The 14,628-nt window shown below is 36.8% G+C and overlaps 2 protein-coding genes across 2 annotated transcripts; both read right to left on the bottom strand.

Annotated features, from left to right (window-relative positions):
- Positions 1-5,561: 5,561 nt before the first annotated feature.
- LOC113320782 (probable long-chain-alcohol O-fatty-acyltransferase 5) lies at positions 5,562-7,044 on the bottom strand. The gene has a single exon (XM_026568675.1). The coding sequence runs from the start codon at positions 6,776-6,778 to the stop codon at positions 5,723-5,725; it is 1,056 nt and encodes a 351-aa protein (XP_026424460.1). The 5' UTR covers positions 6,779-7,044; the 3' UTR covers positions 5,562-5,722.
- A 124-nt stretch (positions 7,045-7,168) lies between these two features.
- On the bottom strand, positions 7,169-11,963 carry LOC113320781 (MACPF domain-containing protein CAD1-like). The gene is made up of 7 exons (XM_026568674.1): positions 11,700-11,963; positions 10,119-10,357; positions 9,702-9,894; positions 9,513-9,590; positions 8,803-8,986; positions 8,520-8,683; positions 7,169-8,221 (listed from the first exon to the last, which is right to left on the bottom strand). The coding sequence occupies exons 1-7, from the start codon at positions 11,961-11,963 to the stop codon at positions 7,577-7,579; spliced, it is 1,767 nt and encodes a 588-aa protein (XP_026424459.1). The 3' UTR covers positions 7,169-7,576.
- Positions 11,964-14,628: the final 2,665 nt, after the last annotated feature.

The raw sequence follows: 14,628 nt of genomic DNA, 5'->3' as shown, positions 1-14,628 counted from the left end.
CCATTTTGCGGCCTTAAGAAGAATCAGGAGAACTCTGGATGATTCCCCACCTCCATTCACTAGACTAGATAAGGATCCAGCTAGTATAACTTAGCCTTTAAGAATTTGAGAACCTTCTGCCAACTCTCTTTTTCCCTGGCTATAAATATTGAGTTGCTTACTTCATTTTGATGTAACTGTGCAACAAAACTAAAGAAGAAATAATAAGACTCTCCCTTTCCACTTTCTATCTATCTATTCACTTCTATAGGCAGTAACACTACTATAAGCAGTAACACTAAGAGTTAGTGGTCCGGAACTATAAACTAAATTAATTGTGCGTTTGGTTCAAGTTTTTGGAAGCCCAGGAATACAATTACAAGGTAATCCAATTCCAGGAATTGGATTCCTAAGAATGAGATTCCTGATTCAAATATTATTGTTTGGTTGACATAATCCAATTACAGGGTAATCAATAAATCCCAAATAACTTTAGTACCCTTCCTCCCCTTTAAAACTTTAATAGCTAAGAACAAACCAATTCTAAAAGTTTGAATTTCAAATTTCTAAACCAAAATACTGTTTCTAGTAGTTCAAAAAATTCAAAAAATTCTAAACAAACAAGTTGTAATACTAAAACAGCAAGGACTGAAAAGTATTGTTTCTAGTAGTTCCTCCTAACATCACTCACAAACATAAACTACATTATTTAAGAATCTTGTTCTTCACATAGTTGGATCGTTTTTCTTCCCCCATGCCGAAGAAAACCTTTGTTTTTGTAGATGAATCGAGAATAATAGATGCGGAATCTATCACCTCATCTTCAGTGAGCCCATCTATCTTATTCAACTCCTTAAACAAGCGTTTATTGACATCGGCTTCTTGAGCAAGGGACACACGAACCGCTTCAAAGTGATCAAGTGTACCCGTCACAAATTTGCTAAACGAATTAGCCATCAAACTAAGGCCATTTGAATCTCCACTTGATTCACCGGATACAATGTCAAAGGATGATGAACGTACCCTTTTCCTTCTACCTTTACCACTATTTGACTCGGACTGATTACTTTGTTGTTGATCATTTTCTTCTTCCTTTTCTTGTTCGCCTTCTTTCTCGATCTCTTCTAGTTCTTCAGCAAGTGAAGCAGCCCCTTTACCATTTGCCCTATCTTCAGCAAATATCTCAACTAATGCATCTAAATGAGGGAATGCTTTCCCATACAGTCCCTTTGCATTTGTATGAGACTGCAAGAACAAAAGCAACAAACAGAAACTTGTTACCAGACTAGGTGATTACCATTTATACATGATTGTAATTACCATTGCATAACAACACAGATTACATTTATACAGGACTTGTGCTACTTATACATGACCTAACAGTTGAAAATTTTATCAGGTGTAACGATGATATATTGCTTACGCTTGTGGTTAGACTACTGAAAAACATCTCTGAAATAGAAACTAACTGCTCAAGGTGTACCACAAATCCACAAATCCATATATTATCCACAATTAATATGCGCCCTGAAGAAGACAAAGATAACGGCACACAGCCACAAAAAGATCGCCAAATTTTCATTTAAATGATATGCCAAGTCATTTATACCGACTATTCTCGCCCTGTTATTTTTCTGACGACAATTGTCACGTCGTTCGTTTTTGTTTTGATACTTGTTGCGCTGATCACTACAATCTGTCCATGAAATGTCTGTATGTACTAACTGCTCAAGGACGAACAACTAACTGCTCAAGGTGTACCACAAATCCAACACGTTATTGTTGAGATGTCACGTAAGTTACCTAAAATCAACTCCAACTATATCAAGGACAGGTACTGACGAGGACGAACAACTAACTGCTCAAGGTGTACCACAAATCCAACACGTTATTGTTGAGATGTCACGTAAGTTACCTAAAACATTGATACTAAGATTCTATATCTGAGTGTCTGTTTCGATATATGCACATTCATATGTAATTGGCCATGACAAAATATTTAAATATAAATTATGTAAACTAGTGAACATAAAGGTGAGGAGAAAGAAATTATATGGTCTGCAGTGATAGAAGCCTATGACCACATTACTAACATGCCGCTTTAGTTATTATGGATTAGATGTTATGAAACAGGGAAGAAAACAACCTCTGACATATAGTTTACCATGAATGAATAACTCAGTAGTTTCGAAAATACCTTAGCCCAGTCATCAAATAAACTTTTTTCGCACACAAGCTTGTTGTTGATGTAATCAAATTCAAACCCACTGCCAATAGTTACCATTTCATTGATGGCCATCGCATGTTTCTTCAAAGTCTTGATTCTAGAATCGATGTTGGTAGTAGTTAACCCACAAGTTGGTAGTTTCTCAGTTAGTTTCTGCTCAATAACTTTCAAGTAGCCCGATTTAAATCCGGTATCACTTTTCCACTTGCCATCGAGCGTAAGTTCCGTCAATATATCAACCAATACGTTATCTTCAGCTTCTACCCAACTCCGATGAGGTGCCATTACTTTCCTGTTTACAAGCATTCACACAAATAATTATAACTTCACCAATCCATGAAGAGTGAACATTACTATAATCAAGATACGGTATGCAACTTTAAGTGACCCAAAATTGAATAGCTTATAAGTCCACACATAACCAAGTCTACAACAATTTAGAGAAATCAAATTCTAATGTGTAAAGAAGAAAAAATCTATGAGCAGAACATTCATCAAATAAAAGATCACGAGCACCAAAAAATAAACCCTAGATTTTCCAAATTTCTAAACCAAATAACAAGATCTAAGGGAAAAAATTTAACAGCTAAAGCCTCAAAAAACAAAATACAAACTGTACCTTGCAATCATATAGACAAATTTAACAAATTACTTCAATCCACGGTAAATGTATATAGAAGGACGTACACCTCTTGTTTTCATGTCTCCAAAGAGTCTCAGTGCTTCCTCAGTATGCCCTAGCCGCCCAAATCCTTCAATTAAAACAGTATAGGTAAGGAGATCTGGCTTAAGTCCTCTTTCACACATTTCTTGCAGGAAAACTAAGCACAGATCCATCCTTCCCAGTTTTCGCAAACTGGTGATTAATGTGTTGTAAGAGACTATGTCTGGCACCATGTCGGTTTCCTTCATTGAAGAAAACTGATGTAGCAATTCATCGACACGACCAGCACGGCCCAAAATTTCTAAAACTGTATTGAATGTGATAGTATCTGGTTCACATTCTTCCAAACAAGAACCAATTGTTCTCACGTGATGCACGTGCACTGTACTATCTAGAAGAGTGAGGAGGGAGGGGGATCATTATCACTCAGCTCAGCCACCCCTAAGTCTGAAAGTCTGATCAAGTCCGTGACAGTCTTATTAGACTCTAGAGCTCCTCACTTGTAACCAAGTGGTAGAAAGTTTTGCCCTACCAAACAGGGCAAACGACACAACAAAGACTTTTCTGCTTTCATTAAGTAGCCGCTCATTCAATTTATGCATCAAAGTAAACACAAAGTTGGGTTTGCAGAAGTAAATACTCAGCAAACCCAATTCACGAGAGTACACGAAATTCCATTTTCATCTGGTACTTGAAATAACTGTTCACTAGACGAGCACAGGATAAGTGAGCAAAGAGTAAAACAGGTAAGACAAATTGTATATATTTATTACTAGGTATTGATTCCAGTCTTATCCTTCCATTTTCAGCAAAAACTATAATAATAACCAGACAAAAACCAATCGCAATATTAAGGATATACTGGATAACTAAAGTTTGTTTAAACACCACATCATGGGTAAGACATCCGTCGTCAGGCTTTGTGAATAAAGTTCAAGAAAGATTTGTTCTCAGGCACTACAGTACAGCAACGCTTCCGAACTCAAGGTCAGATCGCTTAAATTTTAGTTATTTCAGACATATGTTAGCATACCTAGTGTAACACCAACCATACACAAATATTGAGCTTATCATGAGCCAACAAGCTGGCCATCCTATTTAGAGATGTGAGAGGTGAAATAATTGTACTAACTTTTGTAAATATTGTGAAAAGTTGCAAGTTAGAAACAAGATGAAAGAACACAAACATCAAATAAAACAGTCATATTACAGATTGTTTTCACATGCCACTTGGTTCGCAAAAATATAATCCTAATATTTATCATCTGTGTGAATCGGGTCACAAAATATAAGTCCCATACAGTCCAATTTGAACTTCTATTGTAATATGATATAGTTGTCAGGATTGGGGAGTACCAATCTCTTAGATATGGAAAAAGAAAAAATCAAGTGAGACAACATTAAACCAGATACCTTAAACGAATCTCCTCTGAGCTATCCTTTGCTTTTTCTTTTTTCACATCATCCCCCATTGTAACCAAGAAAGGTAATTTGCATTACCTTAGTTAAGTTAAGATGACATCAGAAAGATTATTTTAATCAACTTAGTTAAGTTGACATCAGAAAGATTATTCTAATCAACTTAGTTAAGTTGAAAATTCATTGACACAGACGGACGAAATATGCTATTCAAAAGTTACCAAACAATATAGCTTGAAGAAAGCAAAGATCCTTCATCGAAACAAGAACAAGAGACATACTCTTCTATAATGTATTTCAAGACCCTTCCCAGATATGTGGCCAAGATTCACAGTTAGAAGTAACATAGTCATAGTCCTAGATGATACATGCCATAAATAATCAACAACCAAATAAATCCAGGGCAGATACAATATCAATAATAAGTGACTAAATCGTCCATATAATCCCACTTTTCTCTATCAACGAAGAGGTTCAGTAAAAAAGAAGAGCAGTTCCAAGAGCTTCTCCAAATCTGAAATCTACTATCAATGTTAGAATTACTCGTTGGATAGACGATGAAGTGAAGTAGGTGTGTTTTCTGGAGCTATCAATAAAAACAGGTGTTATTGAGATATCAAAGGTGAGAGGTTTAATGGATTTCGTTAGTAGAGGACGGCAATTGATAGTATATATTAGGAGAAGAATTAAGCAACAAAATTAACAACCAACTAAACTGAAATCATCAAAAAATCAGAAGAACTAATCAAAAAAATCAAAGAGAGGTGAGGAATTACCTAACCCTAAATCCCCAAAATCAGAGATGGATTTTGCGCCCTCGAAATCAGAGATGGATTTGTTTTAGAATATGATACGGTTTCTTGTCGAAGTAGAAGAATAATCAACGATTAACAGTCTCAATCCTTCTCGATCTCCATTGATTTTTCTCTGGTTTTTTTTTTCTTCTCCTTCAGCCCGTCGCTCGAGTTTGGAAATGGAGAAATGTGAAAACGGGATTTTGTTTTGTTACGAGGACAGTCTCGTAATTTCCTTTCCTCTGCGTTTTTTTTCCCGGAATTGGACTGCATTCCATTGGAATAGGGGTGCAATGGAAAAGAAGGCTTTGGGGGAATTGGATTACCCAGGAATCCAATTACCAAACTATATGGACTGTTTGGTTTGGGGTAATTGGATGGATTCCCTATGAATCCAAAAACTTGAACGTCCAAAAACTTGAACCAAACGCACTATAAGTATTAGTTAGTTCGTAGTCCAATAGTCTACCAGTATATAACAATGGACAATTTATTATGGATAGCTCACAAACTCATATTCAAGTTTTTGTAATTAACAAATTTTGAACAAGGATACTCACTAGAGAGCAATTCAGTATAAGCCAAACAGAAAACTCTAGACTTTGAGGCAGTGGTTCCTATTTCATAACCTTAAACAATCTATACCCTGAAAACTAACTTCAAAGTTGTTCCAGCTTCCTTAAAGAACCCAACAACTGCAGCAACCTCATTACTCACCCTATCAATCCCATTAAACCTCAGAACCTGCGGAAAAAACAGCCAAACAGCCGTCACCAACACAAACCCAACCGTCAACGGTCTCGAAATCATCGGATGCAGCCTCCACCTGCCATTAGCCAATTTCTTCACCAGTATCTCCAATGCCACACAAATTCCTTGGAGCAGAAAAAAACAAGTGACTTCCCATGTCGGATACACACGTCCGAAGTAGTAGAAAATGAGTTCGTGCATTAACCCGGACACGAGAAAAGTAGACAGTGTCGCTGGAAGTGGAGCCCACTTCCAACCAATCACAGCCACAGAAACATACCGGACAGGATCATAAACAGTTGGTTTGAGAATATTTGGCACCATTAAATTCCATCTGTGTCCCCAAAAATCTTGTAATGAAGTTGAAAGAAATGGCTCATTGAATTGGGGTTCAAGATCCAGCTTTAGCAGTTTTGAGACCATGGCTGCAACAATGGCTAACAGTAATTCTAAACAAAGGTAAAGATAACAGCAATAGTACACTAACATCAAATTTGGATGAATGATTTGTTTATGTTCATAAATAATTGTTAATAATCCTAGAATCAAACCTTTGATTGCTAGATTTGTAGTAGTTGTGGTTTGATGATGAGATGATGATGATGGGTTTTTTAGTTTAATGGGAAGACAAGAAGTGGAAATGAATTTTGAGTATGAAATTGGTGGATTTGATGATGATGATGATGATAATGGACCTTTGTCAATTGAGAATAAAATGAGATTGAAATTAGCAAGCCATGTAAGGAAAAATGCTGTACCACCTACTAAAGATATTGTTCTGAGTTTAAACGGAAGAATGAATGTAAATAAGTAGAGAACTGGGAGGAGAGAAAGAAATCTGAATTTTCCTTTTGGGATTTTCATGGGTATGAAATAACAATAAGTTAAAGAAATGAATGCTGAAATCCATACCTTTATGAAGTTCTTGATTTCGTTTTCTTCCATTGCCTTGATCTTTGATCTCAGCTCTCTCAAATCTCAAGTGGACTTATATTGAATGTAAGGGGTTGACTGTCATTATTGGGTTCCTCGACTCGATCTAGTATTAGTATAAAAAAAGTTTATGCACGGATTTGTTTTTGTGGTTCCAAGCTATTTTGAAACATTCTTACAAGTGATGTTTGACAGCAACTATTCGGTACTGTGAGCATAAATCAGTCTGGCAGGGAATGAAAACCAGAATTTCAAGCTCAGATTGCAGTTCTTGATAGAAGATATTTCCATGGAAATGGCAGAAAAAATCCATGTCCGTGTCTTATAAAAAAAAACAGTTGGAAGAGATTTTTGCACAGAACTCATGATTAACAGACGATGGGACATAGGAACTGCAAGAACTCATCAAACTGAAAGACATCTCGTCTTCACCTCATTTCATTCACGAGTTCATCAAACTGCCAAAAATTTTACATCCATGATGAACACAAGAAAGCCCCATATCCAGAAACAAAAAATAATAATACATGTCCTCTCACTAAAACCGAAAAAAATTATGGTAATTAGCCTTGCTACCCATATCCACACGACTATTTGCCAAAATCAAAGTTTCTTGCAAATCTAATGCATAATTCAGCACCCCACTTAGCAATATATCTATAAATCCAAACCCCACTAACACAAAAACACAAGCAAAGATTTTTGTTGCAGGTGTCAATGGTGCAATATCACCATACCCAATTGTACATGACGGCTAATGCTACTACTGCACATCTTGGAAATGGGAACCCATCTTGAAAAACTGAGAATTCAGTAATTTAGTACAGAATATTTCACTCTCAAAACAATCTTCCCTTTCTCAACTCCAAGTTTTCCACCTGTTACCAACCAATGGCCCGGTGAATCTTCTGGCCCTTTGCACATCTCTGATGCATCTACAAACTTAACCAATTTATTACCCGACACATCTCTCGAACTTGAACTTGGGTTGCCAGAGCTGGTACAACTATTACTTGTATTCGTAGATTTCTTTGACTTTTCATTTTGACCAACAGGGGTATGGTCCCAAACTGATCTTCGTATGGTGCAGCCAGGAAGCCTAGAAAACAAGAGCTTCATGTACAACACGTTCCTCGTCCCAAAGTCCCACACTCCGAGTTGAGCGCCTGTAACGATGTAAACACCACAAAGGTCACCTATAAAGGTCTCGTTGCTCTCAATTGGAGCAGTGCTAACATGTGAGAAGTTCTTCCATTTAACTGGCTCGAACCATCGACTATCTTGCTCCTCGGGTCCCTGCCATTTAGGTGCACCGATTGCTACATGGGTGTCCCAAAATGGTTGAAGGATCTTCGGAAGAGATACCAAGTGTTGAAGCTGAACACTGAGCTGGTTCTGTTTGACCCCTCCTAGAATTAACTTTAAGCCCGTTACTGGTTTACGGCCAACTGATACCTGCATTTTCCTTGAGCCACTTCAGTATGCAATTGAGGATGAACAGTACATAGTTCTATAACAAAGAATTGGCCAAGGAAGCATCGGGACAACTATCATTTTCTTCACTGGAAATTAACAAGGGTGAACTAGATCCACTCCACGAAATACATATACTTAAAAGCCAAACATGAACGGTCCTGGCTAGTGGTTTACTGGACCTCGCTCACCTACGTTAGACGCTGGTGAACAAGACTGAACTTCAGGGTGGCCAATCAAGACCTGATTGGTGAAATAAAGCTGGTTATGAGGAGCATACCTGCTCTTGGCTGATGTAAAGCTTTTGACCCATCATACTGAACTGCAGATAAGGACAAACAGGTTCTTTTTTTCGGTGACCAGGATGCTTGTCCTGCGGTGGCGCCCACGCTCGAGGGATTTGAAACTCCAAAAAGTATCGTAATTCTTCGATTGGGGGCTTGTCTGCAAATAGTTTTCAAGAGAAAAGTTTGACTATAGGGCTGGAAGAAATTGGAGAATATATTCCACAACTCCACATCTGTAAGATAGACTGACTACTATGAGCTATGAAGTTCTCTTACACTCGAGGTATAAATCGATTGCACGAGCTAGATAGTCCTTTCCACGTAATCCATCGAGGAGAGATGTAATGGAGATGAAGGTCATTTCTATAACATCTGGGGAAGCCCTAACAGTTCTGACCCACTGGAAGTGGCTCTGGACTAGATCGTCCCCTCCCCTCCGTCTAAAAATGACTGTAACATCCTGGCATCAAGCAAATGTTCTAATTTGGTTATTGAATAAATAAGGGGAAGTAATGCGCACAGATACAATTGTGATCAAGTCCAATCACCGGAACATATTATCGTTCCTCATCAAGTGAATATACAAACATAAAGCACAAAGTTAATGTATAAATTAGTCCTGTGCAAGAGTGTGTAGCTTGTGCTTTTTCAAGTGAGGGCAGTTAATTAGAATGGGGAGATTATCAAATTCCATTTCAGGTCCACGGCTAAAATGAGTCGATAAAAAGCATAGGTGTTTTTTATATTGGGTGTCACTGTTGCAGGTCACTTAAAAATGGAGCAAACAGAAACCACTTTGGGTTCAGGCACCACTATACCTAGTTCCACTTAGATATCCAGTGACAACTGGAAGCAGCTTGAGATAGAGCTTTTGATATAAAGCTCTGCCAAGTATCTATGTTTGTCATTTTCTACGTGTGAGGATAAGCTTGTTAAGTTATAGATAGATAAATCTTATAAGAACAACAAAAAACAATTTTACTTACTTCTTTCCCTGTAAGGTAGGGGGCATTAGAAGGTTGAGGGTATATTCCTTGACTGTTAAATAAAGCAGGATCGACAACCTACCAAGACAAACACAAGCCGAGTATGCTTACAATTTGACAAGAAGGTATACAATAAGAATCTTCAAGAAATGCAGACAAAAGAAGAAAAGAAACTGTTGCAGAACTAGCCTTATCCTTAAATTTCATGGGACCTGAAGTACGGCTGTCTGTATCAGAGAACCTTTGGTCTCCAATATCCTGCACATAGTTCTTTATCTCCATGGTGGATAAAGGTGATGAACAGTGTTGCTTGACGTAAATTACATCTTTACCCCCAATTGTTATAGAAGTAATAATATGAGTTCCGTAGTTCTCAATGAAGCTGCCAAAAGAAAAGAAGATTAGGGACAACACAGATATCTAGTTTTACTGAGGTTTTCTGGGTTCGTAATCAGAGAATATATGCTGAGATTATGTTTTCAGTATTTTTGATATATCCAATTTGTGTTGACATTAAACCAGAGTTCTGTCTTAAAGTAAATTACATGTGAAAACATATAGAATTCACCTAGGTGCCGGAAAATATGTTATGATTCATAAATTTACCTTGCTAAGGATGAGGGATCCCAGAATGACGGGATGGCCCTCTTGACATTTTCTTGCAGACCAAAAGCAGAATTTGAGAGTTGAATCTTGTAGAGTGGAACAAAATACCCATCCACGGCAAGACTTTTAGTAGTTGCAGCATCAATTTGCTTTGAGCCAGTAAAGCTAAATGCTGAATTAAAGCGTCCAATGGGCACGTTTCCTGATAGATTAGCCTTTTTATTGAAGTACTCCACCATCTGCAGTCATTATTCATCAATTAGATAGAAATGCACGAGATCAACTCTTTTCTAGCAATATGTAGCCTTTACTACTGAAGCAGCCTAAAACATGCATTTCGTGTTGGTAGCATCTATCATGACTTTCTCAACATTAGCAATTGTATTTTTGATATACCCACGAAGAACAGATGATGAACATTTCTAATCGTAGAAAACAACATTACGGAACCCGGTTCATATATTAAGCTAGGGTGAAGCAAGTTTGCAGGCACCAGTTCCCAGAGCTACTAATGTTTCAGATAAGCCAAGAGCTTCTGGATTGATGAAATCATAATTAAGGGAGAATAAAGTTGTAATCGACTATTCTGACCGTTTGAAATAGTAAGAGACTCTCTGTGATTATGTATTCCCACATTCCTAAAGTTTGTAGACACCTCCATATCTTATGTCAGTTTAGGACATTAAATATAAGCACGAGCCTGTCACCAGTGCATGGTCATATGGCTCTAACTGTTACGTTGGTATTTTTTTCTTAATTGTTAACTTTTGATCATGCATCCAAGATACCCACGCCTTCAGCTTTAACACATGTTAAGAGCTGAGAGTGCCAGATTCAGCTTACCAGAAAGCAGTAGTCTCACAACAGTATCCAAACGATCTTATTTTGCAGCTACATCTAGTAGTTACCCTCAATGGTTGATATTAGTGCACTATATCTATCCAAGTCTTGTGAAACTACTGCACTAAGTTTTGTGCTTGCATCATGTCCCACTTCTTTCTATCCTAACTCTAACCGACCAGAAAACTCCTGCTTGCATAGAATCAACTATCTTGGCGCATGAAACCTTACTTGATCTTCTACGCATGGGGTGCCTCTTTAGAAACACTAACTTTAGGAGACAGCCTAAAAAGTTTATTCCAATAAAGAATATAGTGCGACGGACTTTAGCCTGTTACTCGAAAATGTCCTCGTAGCACAACTACTTATTGCAGTGGTGAGCTTAGTTTCAGCATTATACAAACGGATTGTCACCAGCTTCTTTTATCATGGAAGTGCTAAATGTCATGAAAGGCCTCCAAATTCAGTAAAAAACATTCTCAGTGATCACGTAGAAACCGAGGATAAATTGATAAATCCAAATTTCAAACAACTCAGAAGAAAATAGAATCCAACACAGGCCTTCAATTATTTGACCTGATAAAATTGCAACTAATTCACTTCACTATACAAGGTCACTCTACACTAAAATTAATAGGCAAACCTAGAATCACACCGCACCATGAAGCCGATCAAATGAAATTATAAACTAAAATAAGCTGAAAATTAAACATTACCAAAAGAGGAAAATGGTATATATACCTCAAAATAATTGCAAACACCAGAGCTTTCACGCTGAATCCTTTCCTGAGAGCATCTAATATCTCTAGAAACATTATTAACAACCATACCATCACAAACCAATAGATCTCTTGTATGTTCTTCATCAAGCTCAATAATTCTAGACCCTGCAACCCCTTTACAGTAGAGTAATCTAGTATCAAAGTTGACATCAAATCCTTTACCTAGAGCTTGTACTGAATTCACTATAGTATGTAAAGCTGCTGCATTTTCTTCCATCCTCATCAACCCACACACAAACACTAAAACCCCATCAAAATAAAAAACCCAGATTTCAAAACCACTCTTTTAATTCCTTTAAACAACAAAACCCATCATCACAAAAACCCTCTTGTAAATTAAAACCCAGATTGTCAAATCTACTTTTGAATACAATTTTTAGAAATGGTGGGTACTTGTCAGAATCCAATTTCCAAAGTAAGCTACTTTGAAAACTTAGACTTAAAGTTTGAATCTTTATTTACCTTTCACTGAAGCAAACCCATAATCAGAAACTTTTACCAAACAAAATTTCAAAGTCTTGTTTCAGTCTTTCAGACCTCAAAGAGGCCAAAGACTTTGAGACAGACAGTACTATCAAGTCCACCACCACCACAGGGTAGGGAGGGAGAAGGATGGAGAGTAAACTAAACAAGGAGAAGATTAACAAGGAAACGGCAGCTCAATAAACGAGGGAAGATTCATGTCCTTGAATCTTGATCTCCTCCTCCTCCTACACAAACAGAAATATTTTTTTGTCACTATTAGAAAATTAATAAAAACCAAACCCTTACTAGGTGATCTTTATTTCATCAAACAAAAAGGAAAAAATAAAGTTTTTTTTTGGTTTATTTTATTAGGCTCACGTTTGGGCAATGGACAGATCATCATTGACCATTTGATGATATTACGAACAATCCCGAGAATGGGGCGGCATGATCCATTAGAGGGGGCAACCTAATAAGACAAAAAGGGTCATTACATGGTAATTCATGTCACCCCTTATCAAAAAATGGAAATGACCAATTAACCTTTATTATTAATAATCAAGATTAGTGATGATAATCAAGATTAGTGTTGATAATTAATTTTTATATATAATAACTCTAAAATCAATTTTTAGAGTTGAAAAAAAAAGTTGTGAGGAGAAGAATAAAGACATTTTTGTGAAACCCTAGATTTTGATTCACTCAACCAAAATGAGTGATTCCAGTGACGAATTTGAGATGGGTGAATCTCTAAATTAGTTCCCATTAGCTTTTTGTCGCTCAAAATTATCTAAAGTACATAAAAAAATCGAAACTTTTAAAATTTCAGAAGAACTTACGGTTGGAATTTAGCTCGTTACCAACCGTAACTCTCAGTTACGGTTCCAAAAGTATCGAATACCAACCGTAACTGGTTCAATTTGGAGAAAACTCAATCGTAATACCAGTTACGGTTGATAGAATGACAACATATAACAACCGTAACAAATTACGGTTGGTAACTAATGAATCGTGATCAACCGTAATTAACCACGATTGGTAAGGTTATTTGAGTTACAAGTCGTGACTCAAATACGGTTGGTAATAGTGAAGCAATTACAAACCGTACGTAAAAAGAAAATGAAACATCCAGGACAACTTACGGTTCGTAACTTAAGTAACGAGACCAACCGTAAGTAATTTACGGTTGGAAAATTTTTTTGTAACTGAATATTTTATCTCAAAATCAAGAACTTACTGTTGGTATTTGAGTTAAATGAACCGTAACATCAACCGAATCTATAGTTACGGTTCCAATTGGAGTTATTACCAACCGTATCTCACATGCAACACAGAAATTTCAATTTCAATTTTGATCCAAAACCCTAATTTTTGATACAAAACTAACTTAAATCAAACACAATAAACAAAACCCTAACTGGGTCTTTTGGAAATATAGTTTTCAATCAACGATTATCAAATTTTCAAATCGCTGATTAATCGATGACGATGAAAATTTCAATTTTAATGGAGGAGGAGAAGAGAAGAGAAGATGAAAAAAAATCGAAAAAACTGTTTTGATTTTTCTGATTCCATTAGGTTAAAAATAGGAGTAGGGTAATCTGGTCAATTTACACCCGTATAGGACATCCCCTAACCAATAAGAGGGACATTGCTATCATCCTTGCCGCCCCTCGAATGGAACATGCCGCCTCTTTAACAGGATTGATTATGAATAATCAGTGGATTGTAAAACCAAATCAGTTTGGATAATACTTGGAGAAAAGTTATTGACTGAAAATTTCAATTAACGGTTTGGATTGGTTGTACCTGGTTGACCATGATAATGATATATGTGTACTGCAATTCCACCACTGTGTGGTGCATAGTTGGTTTGTTCCTCATTCATTACAACGAGTGCCCAGCTTAGTTGGGTAACCACCTTACTTGCATTGAAGCCAAGAAAATAAGCGTGGGATCTGAACCGTCAACAACATATGCAGTTGAGTCTAAAAGTAGATTTTTTTTTTTTTGAAAAGTGGTATTTCCCAAATATAATATTAGAAATTTAGAACGTAAACGGGGAGCAGGTAAATTAGAAAAGCAGTTTAGAGCATGCAACTATGTTTTGAGTGGGATGCAAACATGGAGTTTTTGTAGTTTATTTCCCAATAGAAAAGAAATATAGTGGATGTACACTACAATGTGAAATTTTGTTATTATAATGGAATTTTGAGTACAGTATCTTTCCAGCTTTTCATCGTGTAATGTGAGTTACATTGTGACGACCCATGATAGATTAGAACCTCGGATCCTCAGTTGTGCAAACAAATTCAGATTTTTTCATCACTTTCATATTATTGTCTTGAGTCTCTCTATGGGTAAACTCAAACAGTCAAACCCCCATGGATGCACTTTGAGATTCACATCAAAATATAGGAGGA

Source organism: Papaver somniferum, chromosome 11 (genome assembly GCF_003573695.1).
Source record: "Papaver somniferum cultivar HN1 chromosome 11, ASM357369v1, whole genome shotgun sequence".
NCBI lineage: Eukaryota > Viridiplantae > Streptophyta > Magnoliopsida > Ranunculales > Papaveraceae > Papaver > Papaver somniferum.
Note: the sequence above shows the minus strand (reverse complement) of the source record. Positions and strands in the feature narration are given on the sequence as shown.